The following is a 20,593-nucleotide window of genomic DNA, read 5'->3' as shown; positions in this document are numbered from 1 at the left end:
CTTTTACAACTCCCTGTAGGGAGGGACAATTCTTGGGACAGATTACCTTAGCAACAGGTTGAAACAGGGCAGGTTATCATGATAAGGGTGGAGGAAGGGCTCTGAAGTCCCTGGTGGGCACACTCCAACTTCCTGGACTTACTCAAATTGGCCTCCTTGATTCCACCTGACTCAATTTACCTATCTATGTTGACTGCCTGGCTAATTCTGGCTTCACCAGGGTGAACTCATTCAGGGTTTAATTTGACTTTCATCACTTTTATTACTTTTGCATAATAAACCTATCAAGTAACAGTCATATTAATGACTGTTCTTAAGATAATGAATGTTTTTTTTTTCATTTTAACATTTGATTTTTGGTAGTATTAGTGCTTTTCTTACTGGAAAGAAGAATGTAATTTTTCAGTTTAATTTTGAGTAGGTTTTTTTTAATTTTTAAAATACTCTAATATATGTATTGTTTTTGAAATTTGTTGTATTTATTAAACTGTATATTTTGATATTTAATCATAATGTTTAAAATATTCAGTTTTCTATTGTATGTAGGGTAATTATCAATTATGATAATGTACTGTGTATTTCAAGAACTGGAGAAAGGATTTTGAATATTCTAACTGCAAAGAAATAAATGTTTGAGGAGAAAGATATTTGCCCTGATTTGGACATTGTGCCAAGTATACATGCATTAAAACATCATAAAGACTCCATAAATATGTGCAAATAAGTAGCAATTAAAAAGATGTTTTCACCAAGAAAAAATGATAGGTCATTGAGAAGATAGATGTTTAGCTTGACTTAAACATTATACAGACTATACAAACAGGGAAATACCACATTGTAAACTGTTATTAGGTGTAATTTTTGTATTAATCTATCACTTTTTCAAAAAATAAAAGAAAAAATGAAAATATTGATAAAATAAACAAATATAATTGTAGATTAATGGCACAAAATATTAGTGAGTTAAACAACTGAGTGTCAAATATAGTGGATAGTTAGAGAAGATTTAAGAGAATGTGAATTCTCTTACATAGATTGTGGTGAGATATGAATCCCTTTTCTGTGGCCCCACCCCTTTGGCCTTGTGCGCTGCATCCAACATGGCTTCTCTCTTGGATGGCTCTGCCCATTGCTTCCTACAGCTTTCCTTGGCAGATGTTCCATGTTACTAGAATCTCTTAATTCCTGAGGTCTCCACTGCAGCTTTAGCTTCATTCTCACATTTTTATGCATTTCTGTCTCAGGGGCTACCTGAAGAGATTCTGACCCTTCTGCACTTTGCCTGGCCCCCCAGGACTTCCTGTGAAATCTCAGTGGAGGCCTCCACAATCCCCAACTCCAGAATCATACATTCTTGAACAACTAGCACCACATGGATGATGCCAACTCCTGTTGCCAACTCAAGGAATAGCTGGGCTCCTTGACTATGGTTGCAGGGGCCCTTGAGTCTAGACAACTGAACATTATTTAAGGAATCCTGAGGAAGCAACTTCATAGGTCCCTCTTATGGAGGCAGGGTGCTCCTATGATCTCTTTTCAAATGAATTTTTATTTTACACCCTTAAGACTTCAATGGGTGTAGTTTTCTAAGGTGCCCTCAAGGAATCTTTTCTATTATCTCTGGATAAAATACTTAGCTTCTCTTTAGTGGTGGTAATCTCTTCAGCAACCACATCTACTTCTTTGGCCAAACTGAAAACTTTTTCAATCTTTCCTGTTTTTTTTTGCTTCTCATTATCACAGTAAATTTGGATAAAAACCCACCAGCAATACCCATGCAACTTTCTCAATTTGTGTTGCCTTGAAATTTCCTCCCCCAGATTAATTAGTCCATCAACTATAGATTGAGACTCAAAGTTTCAGGTCATGGGCAAATTGCAGACAAGTTCTTTGCTGTCATGTGACTGTATCTAATGTGACTTGTCTCTAATCCAATTCCTAGGAATCCTCATTACCATCTGAAACCTCATGAGCATAGTCTTTTTACTGTTCACATTTTTATCAACATTCTAATCTTCTCAGCTCCCATCAGAATTACCTAATAAGCTTTGCTTTTAGTATTCGAAGTTTTCTCCAGCCTCCATCTCCAAACTTATCCAAACTCCAAAAGGCTTCTGAACCACATGGTCAGGTTACTTACAGCAACAACCCCACTTTTCAGTATCAATTTGTATGTTAGTCAGCTTTTCACCTCTGTGACCAAATTATCTGACAACAGATACTTAGCAAAGAAATAATTTATTCTGAGTTCATAGTTTTAAGGACTAAACCTCTGAGTCAGTGAGCCCAAAATATATTTTTCTTTACTAATTCTCAACTGACATATAATTTTAAGCACCTAACTAATTTTAGAAATGTAATTTTAAGTACCTAATTTTAGAAATGCAAGACACTGATTTCTCAAAATAAAATGTTTTTGTTTTTTCTGTATGTGTTTAAGTTTTTTTGCTTTTTTTTTTAACTGGTGGAAGTTGGTCTTCAGCATAGGTCTGTTCTACACTAAAGCTCATTTTTTATTTTTTATTTTTTTTCTTTTTTACTTTTTTTATTATTAGTTGTTCAAAACATTACAAAGCTCTTGACATATCATATTTCATACATTTGATTCAAGCAGATTATGAACTCCCATTTTTACCCCGTATACATATTGCAGATTCACATCGGTTCCACATCCACTTTTTTACATGCTTTTGTTTTTTGATGTGTGTGTTTTAGCAGAGTCTGAATATAGGTTTCCTTTGTGTATATACTCGGGGAGTTTGCCAAGATTTACATTTATGTTTTGATTTCTCTAATCAATTTTGGGTACCTTTGAACTATTAATTGAATCTTTTCAATTAATCGAGCTATTATTAGAATCTTGTTCCTCTATCCCAAAAGACTGATAAATTTACCTGCTTCTGTCAATTCTCCCTCCTTTGAAACTCCAGTTGTTCATATGTTGTGTCACTGGATTCTGCACGACACATTTTTTTACTGTGTTTGATTTGTTCTTGTTTATGCACTTTAGTCTTTCTGTATTTCACTTGTGGCAATTCTACATGAGACTTTCTTCAAGTTTAACATATTTCCCACTGTGTCCATATGACTCATGAGACATTATTTCACATATTTATTCTGTACTTACAGAATAATACATGATTTTTAGAGTCATTTTGTTTTGGTTATCTTTTTATTTTTACTCCTTTACATCTTCTTTATATAGTTTCTTTAACATACTTAAAAGAGTTGTTCTAAAGGTATTGATAGCATTGTAGCTTCAGGAGCTAAGTGTCTGCTATTTACTAACTTTATTTTCTCTTCCTGGACATACTTTTTGTCCTTTCATGTGTGCTTTAATTTTCATTTGAGTCCACACATTTTGCATGAGATGGAATGTTATGACTTAAGTTTACATAATTACTCCCAACAAAGAGAGTGTTTGCTTTCTTTTGATCTAATTAAACTCATTTGGGCCTGGGTTGCACTTTAGTTTGAGTCAGTCCACTTCTGGTATGAAAAGATGCAATGAGAGGACTGTGTGTGTGTGTGTGTGTGTGTGTGCATGCACACTCATATGTTTTCAATTGAGAACATGGTTAGAATCTTGTTCCTCTATCCCAAAAGACTGATAAATTTACCTGCTTCTTTGATGCTTCGTCTCCTGTTCTAAAATCTGATCCTGAGTGATTTTCAAATATAGCAAATATGTTCAATAAAAATACTGTGTACTTAAAGCAGGCCATTTTTGCTGGTGGGACTCTTTGTCTGAGAATATGGGAAATTTCAGTCCAAAGCTTCTGCAAGGAACTCTGATTCTACACAAGTTTCAGAAAATTTTATCTCTCAAAGTTCGTCTGGTTCTTCCTTTCTTCATTACCAGTCCTCTATTTATTGAAGTTCTGATCATTAATCCATATCCAGAGCTGGCAGTCACAACCAGGTAAGAAACAGCCAAAGACCATATGTTTGCATGAAATAGGGCTTTCTCACTTGGATTTAATTCATTTAATCCTCTCAATCCCACAAATTACTTTTACACACACACACACACACACACACACTGTTTTACATGCACACAGTTCTAGTCAGCTTTCTGTTGCTATGATTAAAAGATCTGACCAGAACAATTGTTGAGGAGGAAAAGTTTATCTGAGAGTTCACAGTTTCAGAAGTCTCAGTTAATAGATAGGCAGCTCCATTCCTCAGGGCTGGAGGTGAGATGAAACATCAGGGGGAAAGAGTGTGGCAGAGGGAAGCTGCTCATATGATGATCAGAAGGCAGAGAGAGAGAGACTCCACTGGCCAGGTACAAAATATATACACTCTAATGACCCATCTCCTCCAGCCACACCCTACTCACCTTTATCTACCACTCAGTTAATCCCCATCCCCCCATCAACATATAAATTCACTGATTGGGTTAAAGCTCTCATAACCCATTCATTTCTCTTGTAAACCTTCTTGCATTGTCTTATAAGTGAGCTTTTGGGGACACATCACAACCAACCCATGACACACATTCCTATAATGGATGGATCAGTAACCATATAGATATTTTTAAAAGCAAAGCTAACCCCAACATACCATATGTTTGCTTTTATTATTTGCAGATTGTCAAGGACCTCCTGCAAGAGAAGATACAGAAATTCTGTCTGGTTCATGGACTGACCAGCCTTATTCAGAGGGTACTCAGGCTTCCTACAGATGCCGCCCTGGCTACAGAACCCTTGGCACCATCATAAAGGAATGCAGAAATGGAGAATGGGTGGCTCTTAATCCAGCCAGGATATGTCGGAGTAAGTACTTCACTTTTTAAAAAAAATATTTATTCTTAAGTTTTAGGTGGACACAATATCTTTATTTTACATTTATGTGGTGCTGAGGATTGAACCTAGTGCCTCGTGCATGCTAGGCAAGCATTCTACCACTGAGCCATAACCCCAGCCCTGACTACTTCACTTTTTTTGTGAAACTTATGAAATCTTTTAGTTGTAAAAAATGCTTAATACTTGATATGTTAACAATACTGGTTTAATTATATCATTCTTATCATTTTAATACAAAACAACACATGATTATTTTTAAAAAGAGGTCAGTAATCTGACAAAATTCAAAAATGCATTCAATTATAAAATAATAGCTTTGCTATTTTCAATTTCTTTAAATTCAATGTTGTCCTCTCATTAAATACCAAATATCTTTGTCCACCAACTCCTATATAAAATGTGTTCTCTGTATAACATACTAATACATATATATATATATATATATATATTTTTATTTTAGAGAAGCCCTGTGGACATCCTGGGGATACTCCATTTGGTTCTTTTCATCTTGAAGGAGGAAATGAATTTGTATATGGTGCAAAAGTTGTTTATAAATGTGATGAGGGGTACGTAGTCAATATTAAAAAGGTTTATAACTCAAATACTGAAGAGGAACTGTACTAATTTATATACACAAATAACTTGAAAATTATGGTACAATATAAATTATTATATGTGTATATCATACTGTCTTCTTAACATTAAGAAATTCAAGCTGTAATTACTCTGTATAGTATTATTATAAGTATATGGAAAAACAGTTTGCATGTAAGTAAGTGTTCACCCAAGGCATCTTTTCTACATTGTACTATTTGCAGGGTATTTTGGGTCATTTATGTTGGGGATAATTGGACATACAATAAAATTATAAATTTATAAAATTTAAGAAGAAGCAAGTCTTCGGTTGTAAGTTTTACTTATAAATGCTATTATTTAAATTTCCATGTTTTAAAAATTCTTATCATTCATATCAAAAATACTACTCTTTCAGAATCATTGATTTTATGCCTTCTAACCAACCAATTAGGTTTCCTGACTGCTCTCATCACAGTACCTCCTTAGTATTTGCTCTTATCTATTATTCCTCTCTAGGACAAAACTTATTTTGCAGAAAATTTTGTACATTAGAAAGCCATGATCAGATCACTGTAATCTTATATTGAACAAGAAGTATCAAGAGATTATAAATCAAATCATTATTCTCCCCTTATACATTTCTCGATTTGGAGCAAGAAAATGTAATAGTTTAAAGGTCAGACTTCACACTAAATCCACATTTCAAACCTTCAACTCTCAGTATCTGTGTGTATAAATAGGTCTTCACTTGTATTTTGCTCTCTTTTTAAAGTGAACACATATCATGTGCATCATGGGATTAGTGAGAGAAAGAAATAAGACTCATACTTGAAGCTCTTAAAAGAGATCCTGGGATATTTCAAATGCCCAATAAGTATCAGTTCTTAATAGTTTTGTCTCTTCAGAGGAAGTTTTTGAAATACATTTTCAGTCCAACTCTCAATCATTACTACTGTTGTCTTCATATGTAACCAAGTAGGTTAAGCCAATCTGGGCCTGAACTTTTCGATTTGCTTTACCTCTGAAATATCACTTTATTTCTGGAAAAGTCTTCCTTTTAGGTTCCAACAATGACTTGGAAAGGAATCAAAATCCATAAATTTCTTTTACTTGATTTCCTCAATTGTAACAATTCATATTTACAACTTGTTGAAGAAATTAACTACAGACTTGCCTTTGATTCTGGCTCTCTTTACCTCACTCTGTCAACTAGGGGTAACTCTGCTATAGCCTCACTGTGAGAGTTCCTGCTCTTCTCTTAGTATCCAACAGAATTTTGTCAGTGAAATCACTGATATTTATCAGTGAAATTAAGTGTTCAGATCATCCAGCAAACAGAAGTAATTTATGTTATTTTAATTTTTTTTTATTTAAAATAAATTTAATTCTTAAATTTATTTTCAAGGAGATGTAAAGCTTTTGACCCAGTTGTAGATGGTGAAATAGATTTTTAATTTTTTTTTTTTGTATTTGTAAGTGGACAGCATGCCTTTATTTTATTTGTTTATTTTTATGTGGTGCTGAGGATTGAACCCAGTGCCTCAGAGATGTGCAAGGCAAGCACTTTGCCACTGAGCTACAGCCCCAGCCCAGTGAAGTAGATTTTTTTTAACCCCTTAGTTTCTGTCAGTCAACTAACCCTTTTTGATCTTTTGTCTGTAGTTATTTCCCTTGGTGAATACTAACCATTTAATTGGATATTCAATGCAGATATCTAGTTTTATAATTCTACAGGAAGGCAGTTTTGAAAAACTTAAAATTTTTTTTTTATTATTATTCTGCTTGTCTGGGTTTGAGTATTGTGAGCTACTGTTTTTTGCCAATCACTGTCAAATAGGCAACTTTGCTCTTTTTCCTCCCCTCCTCCCTCCAAATATTTGGGCCATGGGAGGCTTTTGCAGAATGTTGCAGAATATCTGAAACATCTTTGGGAAACAAATGGATCTCTGGTCTGCTTTCTCTGTTAAGAGGGTACATTCTAGCTAGTAGAGAAGTTACAGGATTATCTTAGTAGTCAATTATTTTGTTTCCTTTACATGATACATAGAATAAATGCTTGGCTCTGTGACTAAAACTTGGTTTATGAAAATGTTTTCTTTCCTTACAGAATTAGTAACAAATAAAAACATTTTCCTTTTTTTGAGGAAGAACATTTATTTTACTTGTATAATGAGCAGAACAATCCTTATTTACAAATGAAGAAAACAATGGCCCATGAAAATTGTTTAGTGAGTCTGCAGTTCTTTCAAAGAAAAACAGAGAGGGGGAGAGAAAAATATTTAAGACAGGAAGGAAGGAAGGAAAGATCAAATGATGGTAGGAAGGGAGAAAGGATAGTAGGGAAGGTAAAACAAAGGAAGAGAAAAAGCAGGAAGGAAATGTATTAGTTGCTAATTTTCCATAAAAAGGAGTTTTTGAGAGACATTCAGAATAGGATTAAGCTAAAAACTGCATGCAAATACATAATCTCTTGCAAGTCTGTTTTTTTGTTTTGTTTTGTTTTTAGGTATAGAATGTTAGGTGAGAATAATTTCCGTCAATGTGATGCAGAAGGATGGACAAATGATATTCCGATATGTGAAGGTAATATAAAATTCATTTACAATCTGTCAAGATAGCTAAACTATTTAAGCTTTTTCAAAATGTTTGACATCAAAACGTCCTTAAGTTTATAATTAAATATTTTTTATTTAAATTATTTTTTTTTGGTTTATAATACAGTGCAGTTACTTCCCTTGCTGAATACCAACCACTTAACTGGATATCCAATGTGGATATCTAGTTTGTTATCCTACAGGTAGGTGGTTTTAAGAAATTTTTGAAAAATCTGAAAGTTGTTCTTTCTGCATTCTTGCTTGTCCAGTGCAGCAATGTATCTAGTCATTCAGTTTTATTTTTATGTGTAAATTTATTTTTGGTACCAGGGAATGAACTCAGGAGTGCTCAATCACTGAGCCACATTTCCAGTCTTTTTTGGATTTTATTAAGAGACAGGGTCTTGCAAAATTGCTTAGGGCCTCACTAAGTTTCTGAGGTTGGCTTTGAATTTGTGATCCTCCTGCCTCAGCCTCCCAAGTCACTGGGATTATAGATGTGTACCAAACACGCCTGACAAGTCAATTTATTACTACATATTTTGTGTTTCGATATATCAAATATCGGAGTTGAGGTTATAGCTCAGTGGTAGTGTGTTTATTAAGCATGCATGAGGACCTGGGTTTTATTTCCACTACCTCAAAAATAAATAAATAGATAAATAAGAAAGAGAGAGAATAAATAAACAAATAAATCAAAATCCCTTAGAATCCTTGTTAAAACTGAGGTTTGGGTTACGGAAAAAAGGCCTATGAATCAGTATCTTTGGGATGAGAGAGAAGCACTGTAGAATTTTCACTATAAGAAGAATCTAGGGTCCTTCTTCAGTAAAAATGTTTGACTTCCATAACCTTGGAAATTTGAAAATATTAAGTAAATTCAAAATAAGTACTCAAGTTATTTTGAACACTGAGGTAGAAAAGGAAGGAAATTCAAGAACATTTTTTCTATTGAAATAAATATTATGTTTACTTTTTATCTTTTAGAATGCTGGTTTATATTATTTCAGGGCATAAATGGAAATTTTGAATTTAGTCATTCTAAACTTATATTTCTTAATAATTTGAGCTACTTGTTACCATAAAAATGCAAACTACCATTCAATGTAGTAGTTGTTTGTTCACTTCCACAGAAAAGAATCAGAGATAAACAGTAATTTTAATGTTACCTAGTTTTTATCTTTTGCAAACAGGTGTATCAAATGCTTCTAAAAATATCTAAGTAATTTTCTCTATTTTATCTTTCTGATGATTTTACACACACACACACACACACACACACACACAAACAGACAGACACACATGTACACACACAGTTTCATTATAAAGTTTTCAAATTCTACTAGAAAAAAATTATTTTTTGTTTTTTTCAGTTGTTAAGTGTTTGCCAGTGACAGAACCAGAGAACGGGAGAATTATCAGTAGTGCGACAGAACCAGATGAGGAATATTATTTTGGACAAGCAGTGCAGTTTGAGTGTAATTCAGGCTTCAAACTTGAAGGACAGAAAGAAATATATTGTTCAGAAGATGGTCATTGGAGTAATGAAAAACCAAGATGTATGGGTAAGATGTATTTAACTGCTTGCTTGATTGTTCTTAGTTTTTCTTATGAAAATATATATTTGAAAACATTGTACATAATAATGAATATAAATAATTCTTAAAAAGCGAATGTTTATTAAGCATGTACAATATCCCTGTAGTTGATCTTAGTTTTCTATATAAGTTATTTTATTTTCTACCTACAAAACAGTTTTATGATTTATGTACTAGTATCATCTCTATAATTGAAGAAATTTTGGTGCAAAATTGTTTTAGTCAGCTTCTTGGTTGCTTGATCAAAAAAACTAACAAGACCAATTTGAGGAGGAAAAGTTTATTTGAGGTCTCTCAGGTTCAGAGGTCTCAGTCCATGGATAGCCAGCTCCATTCCCTGGGGCTCAAGGGACATGATGGGGAAATAATGAAGTGATGGAAAGTAGCTCAGGACATGATGATCAGGAATGAGAAAGAGAGAGAGAGAGAGAGAGAGAGAGAGAGAGAGAGAGAGAGAGAGAGGGAGGGAGAGAAAGAGAGAGAGAGAGAGAGAGAGAGAGAGAGAGATACTCTCCTCACAACATTCAAAATGCATACCCCAAAGGTACACCCTCAGTGACCCACCTCTTCCAGCCACACCCTACCTACTTTCAGTTACCACTCAGTCAATTTCTATCAGAGGATTAATGCACTGATAGGGTTAAGGTTCTCATAACCCAATCATTTCACCTCTAAATCTTCTTGCATTGTCTCACACATGAGCTTTTGGGTGTTACTTCACATGTAAACCACAACAAAAATCAAATCATGCAGCCTAGATTACCATAGCATAGGGAGTCTAGATTTAAGCCTAGGTTATTGTCTGACATCAAATCCATGCGCTAACTATAAACATATTGTTGTTGGCTCTTTTTTCAGGGTGGTGGGTACCAGGGATTGAACTCAGGGGCACTCAATCATTGAGCCATATCACTCGCCCTTTTTTGTATTTATTTAGAGACAGGGTCTCATTGAGTTGCTTAGTGTCTTGCTGTTCCTGAAGCTGGCTTTGAACTGGAAATTCTGCCTCAGCCTATGCTGCTGGGATTACAGCGTGTAACACCACTCCTGGCTGTAGTTGGCTCTTACAGGTTGAAAGAGAATGCTCACCCTTTCTGGGCTGATCTCCAGAAAAGTCTATTCTTAATTCTGGATGCCAAACATTTATTATTTGTTTCCACTGATGCATCATGATAGCATTATATGTTTGAATAACTCATCTTTGATAACTTATTTCTAAGAAATGATCTTCTTTCATATTTGTGCTGAAAGTTAAGTATAAACTGCTGAACAAAGTTGAATCCACCAAATAAATGATTTTCTTTTAGAAAAATTTCTAAGTCAATTTTACATGATTTCTTCTATTTATTTTGTCACGATATAGCTGATTTGTATATCTTGATTCATCAATGATTTTGGCTTTTAAGTTAAACATTATGGCCAATTAGTTTAATAGTACCATACTTCATTTAACCTATTTTTTTGGGAAGAAGTTTCTGCCATGTTTATTTGTTATCTAAAATCTCTGATTTATTCACATTTTTTATCTAGTCTACCTTACAGTAAGTAAGTAAATAAATAAATAAATTCTTAAGTATTCTAACAGAAATAGTTCTCTGTGATAATAATGTTAAGTTAAATACTTTAGAGGTTCATATATGGGATTTCTATGATCACAGCTAGATGTCATGACTAGCAGAACCTTCCTGGAATTGCAGATGCTTAAGGAAAGTCTTACAGGAAGAGAGGGCTGTTTTTAGGTGACCATGAAGAAGGCAAAAGCATGCCAGTCCCAGGAAGGTCAGAAGAGGAACATAGAAAGGCAGTGAGGCTTCAATAAGTGTGAAGTCCTATTGTTCCTTGTTCACTGTCCACAGGGGCCTTGCATAGGATGCAGTCAGGTGATAAATCAGTGATGAACTGAAGATAAGCCAGTACAAGGTACTGAGAAGCTAATGCACCATTCTTAAGAACTTAGCTTTAATGTAGACTGATTTTGGAACTGGTGAAGGATTTCAAGCGGAGGAATAAAGTGACCATTTGGAAGTTTTCATAGTTAAACGCAAGAAAAACAGATTAGGAAGATGGAAGAAGAGGATTTGGGAAAACAGTTATCATTGTCACTATCTCAGAGAAAAGTGTTTGAGAGAAGTGGTATCAAAGATGATGGGCAGTTTTCTGTTGTTATTATTTGTGTGTTTGTTTTATTGTGATTTTGTTTTTGACAGAAAACCTGTATAGACGGTGAAGACACAAAAGCAGAACTCAGTTACTTTTCAAAGATGTAATGAAAAATGAGTTGAATAAATTTCCTTGAAAAAGATTCTGTTGAATAAGTACTCTAATCAATAATGAGAAAATGTTTTATTTTTACAGGTCACTTGGAGAAAATACTTATCACAGTAAATCTATATTCAATATCACATGTACATTTGGTGAATATTACTATCAATTACTGCCAAAGGACTAATTTACCCTTAAACTAAAGTTGAAACAGAATTTTACTCAGAATTTTAGCTTCTGGCAAAAATGAAGAGCAACAGATGATAACAACTGATGTTAAGAATAACAGATAAATCAGACAGTCAAGCCAAAAGAGAACTTTTGTTTGGTTGGCTGATTTACCTAATGGAAACAAAATTTCTATTTTTATGTGAACACAACTTGGTTATAGTCTTTTAGATCGTAATAACATTTTAGAATTTAATCCCTTGTATTTAGCAATTTCCTGCACATCGCCAGAAATTAGAAATGGATATTCTATATCTCCGAAGAAAATTTATAAGGAGAATGAAAGATTTCAATATAAATGTAATCAAGGTTTTGAATACAGTGAAAAAGGCAGTGCTATATGCACTAGTTCAGGATGGAGTCCAACTCCCTCATGTGAAGGTAAGGTTATTTTTATTTTCTGTCTCTTTTGTTAAGAATTTTATCAGACTGGACATGGTGGTGCACATCTGTAATCCCAGAGCTCAGGAGGCTGAGGCAGCATATCACCAGTTCAAAGCCAGCCTCAGCAACAGTAAGGTGCTAAGCAACTCAGTGAGACCCTGTCTCTAAATAAAATAGAAAAGGGGGATGGAGATGTGGCTCAGTGATCAAGTGCCCTTGAGTTCAATTCTTGGTATCCAATTCCAAAAGAATTTTATCACTTATTTATTTATTTATTATTTATTTTTTGTGATAAGTGAGATTGGGCCCAGGACCTTTTGTCTGCTAGGCAAGGATTCTACCATTCAATGAGCTACAACCCCAACAATTATTTTAATAAATATAATCATTTTATGTAAGCAATCTATTTTTCTCAAAAACAGAGTATTAAATTTGTAAGTATTAAGTGTGCAAAGTCCTTTTGATAGTACTTTGTATGATATTCTCTCAAGATAAAAATAAATAGGACCAGAGGCTTAAATACACTATTAAGTAGTTAGTCCCTGGTGATAAAACATTTCAGGAGCAGAGCCAGGACTGTCATAGGCTTTCCAATTTCAATAATCTGCAATTCTCAAATACATAAATTGCTCTTCTAAAGCCTAGAATTTGGCTCTAAAGAGTAAATTATGTTAACATCAGATGAGGTAAATCTCTATTGACAATGGAATTAAAGGGATCCAGAAAGTGGAGATTTTCATGAGCAATGGGTTTAATTTGGAACAACAGTGATGATGGTGCTGAAAAAGAAATCCTAACTCTCAGCTTCTTCATGGAAGGATGTCATGCAGAAAGGCAGAGTGCTTTTCCCCACAAGAAGTATATCTGAAGATTGTGTTCTTTTTTGCCTACCTCCTTTTAAAGGGATGTCTTCCAACGATCATGACCTAGAAGAGAGAATATAGATAATTGAAGAGTTTAAGAAATCATAACCATAAAAAGAATAGCAAGAAGACATAGCTATATTGTAGTAATTCCTGTCCTCAGATATTTGCAGGCATTTCTGAAAAGAAGTGAGGTAGCTTTTTGATGAGAACTGTTGCAGTGAGGGAAACAAGGACCATTGATAGGTCCAGTGATTTTCACAGACTTTACCATACTGGGAAGTAAGGAGAGTTAACTCCTAGGAACCCTCGGAATTTTACATCTGTGGTATGTAATTACATGCTTAAATCTTGTTTTAGTTATATTTTATAAAAGTACAGTTAATTTTGAATTGATTTTATAATTAAACATTTTATTTTGCTTCAGTCTACAAACAGTTCCATGGAAAATGTTTCTTTCTTCACAATAGAGTGATCTCTATTTTTAGGCATCATTAACAAAATATTTTAGAAAATAATTAATGAATATAAGACAATAATAATCCATGTTAAATCCACATTAAATGGGGTTTGGCTGATCACAAGTTATTTTATTAAACTTTGATAACAATAAAGAGAGATTTACCCCAAATTGGATAAGCATGTACATTGTTTCAAAATGTGTTTCATTTTATTTAAATATACTTTACATTGACTAGATGTAGAAGAGTTTCTTGTTAATAAAAGGACTCTACCTTCTGTACCTCAGCTAATATATTACAAATACTTCTCTTTGTTTTCCTGGCACAATGCAAGAATTGACCTGTTGACATATGATGAACTCCTGACCCAGAAATCTTAATTTCTCTAAAATTGTGTAACTCAAAGCTCAGAAATTGAGTAATAAAGCAAAATTTAAAATGGTTGAGGAGAAAATAATTGAATTGCTTTCCATCTCTTCCACAGCATATAGATGCCAAGGGTTTTGACAGAGTTGTCAAAACTTTGGTTCTCTCTGTCCAATAGAGGACAGTCTACAATAAGTCATTTACAGGAATAATTAAACATGCCAAAATGAATTGATTAAAAGTCACTTTTGATCCAATTTCATCTTTTTTCCTCATAAACTTTTAAAAATTGATTTACAACATATGGTGCTAATCATGCATTATTATTCTTACTTCAAATGTATCTGGTAGTGAGAAAAAGGGACCACATACATTTGGATAGTCTTGAATATTATTATTTTAGATAGCAATAGATAGTAAGGAAATTTTTAAATTGTTTATTTTAAGAAAGATTTAAAAAGGCAAGAATTAAGTTTCATCAATGAATTCATGTCTACAGTTTGAGATTAATCTTCAGAAGTGTTTCCATTCTCGAATGTTTTAACAAAATTATCCGATACACTTTAATCATTCTCTTAAACTTCTGTTTTTTGTAACTTGTAACTTTTGGATTAAAAAAAAAATTGGTATTAAATTTAGTTATACCATGAAGTAAAACATAAGTAAAGAAATGTAAACTAAAGTTCAAAGACTTATTATTTGTTGATAAAAGAGCAATTGGGTTAGGTGGCTTGAAGAGAGTGTATTAATAATTAGTAACTTATATTGGAAAATGAAATAAGAGGTAAATTATGAGCATATAAAGGATTATTTTAATGAAATAAGAGATGAATTATGAGCATATAAAGGATTATAAGTAATGATGAATATCCACCACATGTTTTTAGGCCAAATTACAATATGGCATCAATACAGACATTTATATAACTTTTCTACTATACTTAAAATGTATAGCACTTTATAAGAAAAAGAATATTGTAAATTGATCCATTATTGGGATATAGCAGAATTGATGCAAGGAACAAGAAAGAGCTTTATATGTGAGAAGAGACTAGATCAAAGGAAGACAAACTTGCTCACAGGTCAAATAAAGTTTGCTTCCCTTTTGAAAAGAAAGCTGTATTGCAACACAACAACATCCATTTATTTACAAATTGGGTATGGTTACTTTTATATTATATTGCCACACCTAAGTAGTTGCAAATGAGACCCCTTACAAAAAAGGTTTTCCAAAAAATAGATTGCAGTATATCAATGTCTTAACAAACTACACTTTGTTTCTGGTTTGTGCTCACTTCTAATACAGTTCAGAAGGGTCTCTGCACAGTATTTTACTGAAAAATCATTGCAGACTTTATGCCTTTTTTTTTTTTTGCCAAAAAGTGAAATGCTACTAAATGTTTCACATATGAAACATTGTTTTTTAAATTGTGCAGATAATACTTGAAAATTTTCATTACTAAATTGTCTTGGTGCAAGATTAGAACACACGGAATATTCATGAACATATGTTAATGCAGTGGTATGGTAGGGACTTTCTCAGAACAAAGGAAAGGTAACATGACACCAACAAAATCACCATGCACGTTCCACAACTCTGTTGTAATATTGTTGCAAATCTATAGTATAAAATATAATGCCCAATTAGAATGTATATAATGTATATTACCTTATATGGGAGACAAAGAGCTAGCAAATAAAGAGGAACTAACAAGAGATATATAAGGCAACATCTCCTGCTTTGGGACCTCAGCCTTTGAATAGGACCAGTGCCAACACTAATATGCTCTGCTTCCTGCTGAATGCCCCGGTTCCTGGTCTCTCTGTGGAAGAATCCTGTAACAGTGGCAATGGTGATGCAGTGAAATATGGTAAACTAGTTCTAAGAATCAGGTGAGACAGGCATCATCTTTCCAATGTTCTTCTTCAGTTAATGCAGAGGTGGGAATGAGAACATGAAAATTCACACAATGTCTTTTAAAACTCCCTTCTGTTTTATTTTCATTACATTGACCTATCTAAGTCATATGGCCACATTTAATTCAAAGAATGGATGTGATTTCCTACCAGTTGTGTGGAAAGAAGAGTCTATGTATATTTTTGTAAACAATCCTTATGAGAGCAACAGTGTCCAAAGAAATAGAAGAAAGTGGAAGAAATATTTGAAATATTTATACACGATCATGATGAAGTCATTGCCAGACATGGAGTATCATGAAGTATGTGATAGCTTTAGACAAAGCTATCACATACTTCATGATATCACAAATATATTGGTAAAAACCACAGTAAGTTAAACAGGAGTGATATATGAGGATATATATATATAGTGATATGTGAGGATATGTTTATTTTAATGTCATTTTGTGCTCCTCTAGGGACAAATAAATATTACCTATAGTCTTACTTTCTTATACTTAATTTTAATGAGTACTGATTTCCACACTATTCACACATCCTATTTTTTTTTCCCCAGAAGTAACATGTAATCCTCCTTATATTCCAAATGGTGTTTACTCACCTCAAAGGATTAAGCACAGAACTGGAGATGAAATCAGATATGAATGTAAAAGTGGTTTTTATCCTGCAACCAGGGGAAATACTGCAAAATGTACAAGTAGTGGCTGGATACCTCCTCCAAGATGTAGCTGTAAGTTCCATTTATATCTTGAGCTACTTTGTAATTCTGAATTGATATTTCTACTAAACACACTCACACACACACACACACACACACACACACACACACACACAGTGACAAGACCAAATAGTTGTCTATGTTTATGTACATAATATGTACATAGAGCCTTTAAAAGCATTCTTTACATCTCTTAGTATGAATATCACATCTTAGTAAATTAAAAACAGTTTCTTGCAATTCAAAAAAATGTGTGTATGTATATGTGTATGTATATATATATATATATATATATATATATATATATATATATATTTCTCTAATTAATAAAATTCTTCCAGTATGTGAATAAAACATTGGGTAAAAATACTACCTTCTAACAGATAATATGTTAGTTATTTGTTTCATTAAAACAAATTTACTGGGCTAGGGTTGTGGCTCAGTGGTAGAGAGCTCGCCTAGTATGTGCAAGGCCCTGGGTCCGATCCTCAGCACCACATGAAAATAAGTAAATAAAATCAAGGTATTGAGTCCAACTACAACTAAAAAATAAAATTAAAAAAATTCCCCCCCAAACATATTTGTTTAATACCAAATATTTGTTGTCTCATTGTGACTGCGGGTCAAGAATTTGGAAATGAGTCAGTAGTTCTGAGTCAGTTTCTTCTTGTGGTGCAGTCAGTACATCAGTGTAATAGACTGTTCTGCAGGATCTGTTTCCCACACGGTTCACTCACATAGATTTTGGCAGGAGGCCTCAGCTCCTGACCACATGGGCCTCTCCTTAGGTTACCTGAATGACAGCTAACTTTCTCCAGAGCTACTGATCTGAGTGAGTGGAGGCCTGAATACCACTTAGGATCTACTCACATACTCTTGCTACCACCACATCTGTTCTTCAGAAATGAGACACTAAGTCCAACATGCCCCCAAAAGAAGAAAAATAAAGCTCCCCTATTGTGAGGGAGGAGTGCTAAAGGACTTATGTAGTTTCCTACAAATCTTACATGTGGCAAAATTCCACTCAGGTCAAGACTATTTTATTTATGGAATGCTTTCTTGGCCCTCTTCAAGTTTTAGTTTGTCTCCATAGTCATATTCCTTTTTTTTCTATCTAGCAGTACATTTTAAAGGTGTATCACACTTAAACAAAAATGTGATGATACGAATGATTGGTCAATGAGTTCAATGTTAGTTCTAGGCAAAATTTCAGTCACTAACAGAGAAAGCTTTTATAACTGTGAAACAAATTTCAAAGTGTATAAGAACTATAAGGTCAATGTTTAGTGATTTTATAGTTGACTTCGACAATATGGATTTGTTCAAATATATCTGAACCTGACTTTCACAGGTTCTTATGGATAAGACAATGAAATTGACCAGTTAGATGGTTTATCTCTTTGCAATTTCATTAAATAATCTTATCTGATAATCAAGCAAGAGGACTTTCTTCTCAGGACAACTCCATTACTCATTGGTGACATCAAATTATTCAATGGCTCAGGGAAAATGTAGTATAAATTCACAACTTGAATGACACAAAGGATGATGTTAGTGAATCTACACTAGGACATATCATTCAAAGAAAATTGTACATGTCAAATTGAATCAAATAGGATAAACTTCTTCAATGGTAACTCTAAAATCCTGGGCTTGAGTCAAAGAAATAAGCATCCCTAGGACAGATGGATTAGCAACAGTTATGAAAATTAGTGAATATTTATTCAATTTTAAGATCAGTTTGACTCAACACTAGGATGGAACAACTATAGCTGGTAATGAGACTATGAGCTACATTTAGTGAAAGTATAAGCAGGTGGATTTTCTAAGTAGTAGAATGAGGCTGTTGTGAGAACCACCCATCTCTGCTGATCAGTCCTTAGTGGAATATTATATTTGCTTCAAGGTACACCCTTTTAATGAGGTTTAGATGTGCACACATGAGTGTGAAGAATATAGACAAGTGCCTCTGGCCTATCATAATAATTATACTTGTCAATTCTCTGCTTTTTGTGCATTTTGAAAAGACATCAGAGTGAACTAATTTATTTTATTGATGTTCCATGAGACAGGATAAGGAGGTGAATAAACACATTTGTTCTGCAACCACCAGGTTTCAAATCTCTTATCGACAAATGGGAAATTTAATTGATTAATCTTAAAATCTCACTTCTTGCAACTCAAAAGACTTAAGCATGTCCAAGGCACAGTTCTTGTTGAATAATACAGGTTTGGACAGATCATGATGTAATTTCTAAAACCCACGGGTTAATATAAAATATCAAAATCTTAAAAAAAAAATTATAGGGGAAAAAGTGAATGTTACCTAAAAGAAACAAGACTTAATGCTAAAAAGCACTTTAATTATAACACTGGAAGCTTCATAAAGTTGAGGAAGTATTTGTCAATGATAAGAGATATGGACTGTAGACCAATAAAGTGTACTTAGAAGAAATCATTTTCTCACCTTTGTTTTAAAAAAAAAGACCTTTAGATTGAGCAAGAATTCAAAATATATAATCCAAAATCCAAATAATATATCCATAATAACACTGAAAATAAATAGCCTTAACTCACTCATTTAAAGACATAGACTAGCAGAATGGATCGAAAAATAAGATCCAACCAAATTCTGTTTGCAAGAGATTCATTTCATAGGTAAAGGCACTTGCAGACTGAAGGCAGAAGGATTGAAAAGAATTTTCTTCATGCAAATGAACTCTGAAAACAAGCTGGAGTAGCCATTCTTCATATCTGACAAAGCAGATTTCAAGCAAGAATTAATCCGAAGAGAAAAAGAGAGCCATTATATCCTAGTAAAGGAAACAACCTAACAAGAAGAAATAATAATAGTTAATATATATGCCCCAAATGTCAACATATTACATTAAAAAATACTTCTTAAGGGGCTGTGTCTGTGGCTCAGCAGTAGTGCACTTGCCTGGCATGTGTTAGGTACTGGATTCGATTCTCAACACCTCATATAAATAAATAAAATAAAGTTCTATTAAGAACTAAAAAATAATAAAAAAATACTTCCTGACATTAAATCCCAGATATATCCCAATACAGTAATACTGGAAGATTTCAATACATCCTTATCACTAATAGACAGGTCATCAAAACATAAAATAAATAATGATATATCCAAACTGTATGTATTCAAACTCAATTTATTCTTTTTCCCAGCAGTTCATGGAACCTTCTCCAAAACAGACCGTGTTCCATGTCAAAATGTACGTCTAAGCAAATACACAAAGAAAATTGATATAATCCCATGCATCCTATTAGAACATACTAAAATGAAACTAGAAATCAAAAGCAAGAAAAATAGCAGAAATCACATAAACGTGGAGTTTAAACAATATCCTTTTAAGAAGTATGGATCAAAGAATAATTGAGGGAAGAAATAAAAAATATTTAGAAACAAATGAAACCAAAGATATATTAAATCTCTGAGATAGTATGAAAGCAGTACTAAGAGTAAAATTTATTTCATTGAGTATCTACATTAAAAATATAGAGAGAGACCAAATAAATAAGCTTATGTTACACTTCAAGATCTTAATTACAAAATCAGTAGAAGGTCAGAGCCAAAATTAGAAGAAAACATAGGATCAACATTCCATCATATCGGTGCAGGCACTGACTTTCTGAATGAGACACCTAAAGCTCACAAAATAAAGCTAAGAATCAGTAAGTGGGATGCCATTAAATTAAAAAAAAAAGATCCTGTCCAGCAAAGAAAATGATGAAGAGAGTTGAAGAGAGAGCCTCTGGAATGGGAGAAAATATTTGTCAGTTACTCCTCTGAC

At 33.5% G+C, this 20,593-nt stretch overlaps 1 protein-coding gene across 1 annotated transcript in view; it reads left to right on the top strand.

Annotated features, from left to right (window-relative positions):
* Cfh (complement factor H) overlaps window positions 1-20,593 on the top strand; it is an 85,386-nt gene that overhangs the window by 13,604 nt on the left and 51,189 nt on the right. Inside the window, exons 2-7 of the mRNA XM_071600201.1 lie at window positions 4,593-4,778; window positions 5,269-5,374; window positions 7,891-7,967; window positions 9,352-9,543; window positions 12,277-12,447; window positions 16,617-16,790. Coding sequence (XP_071456302.1) covers window positions 4,593-4,778; window positions 5,269-5,374; window positions 7,891-7,967; window positions 9,352-9,543; window positions 12,277-12,447; window positions 16,617-16,790 — 906 coding nt within the window. The remainder of the gene's footprint in view (window positions 1-4,592; window positions 4,779-5,268; window positions 5,375-7,890; window positions 7,968-9,351; window positions 9,544-12,276; window positions 12,448-16,616; window positions 16,791-20,593) is intronic.

Source organism: Marmota flaviventris, chromosome 12 (assembly GCF_047511675.1).
Source record: "Marmota flaviventris isolate mMarFla1 chromosome 12, mMarFla1.hap1, whole genome shotgun sequence".
In the NCBI taxonomy this organism is placed as follows: Eukaryota; Metazoa; Chordata; class Mammalia; order Rodentia; family Sciuridae; genus Marmota; species Marmota flaviventris.
The sequence above is the reverse complement of the archived record's forward strand: the minus strand, read 5'-3'. Positions and strand labels throughout refer to the sequence as shown.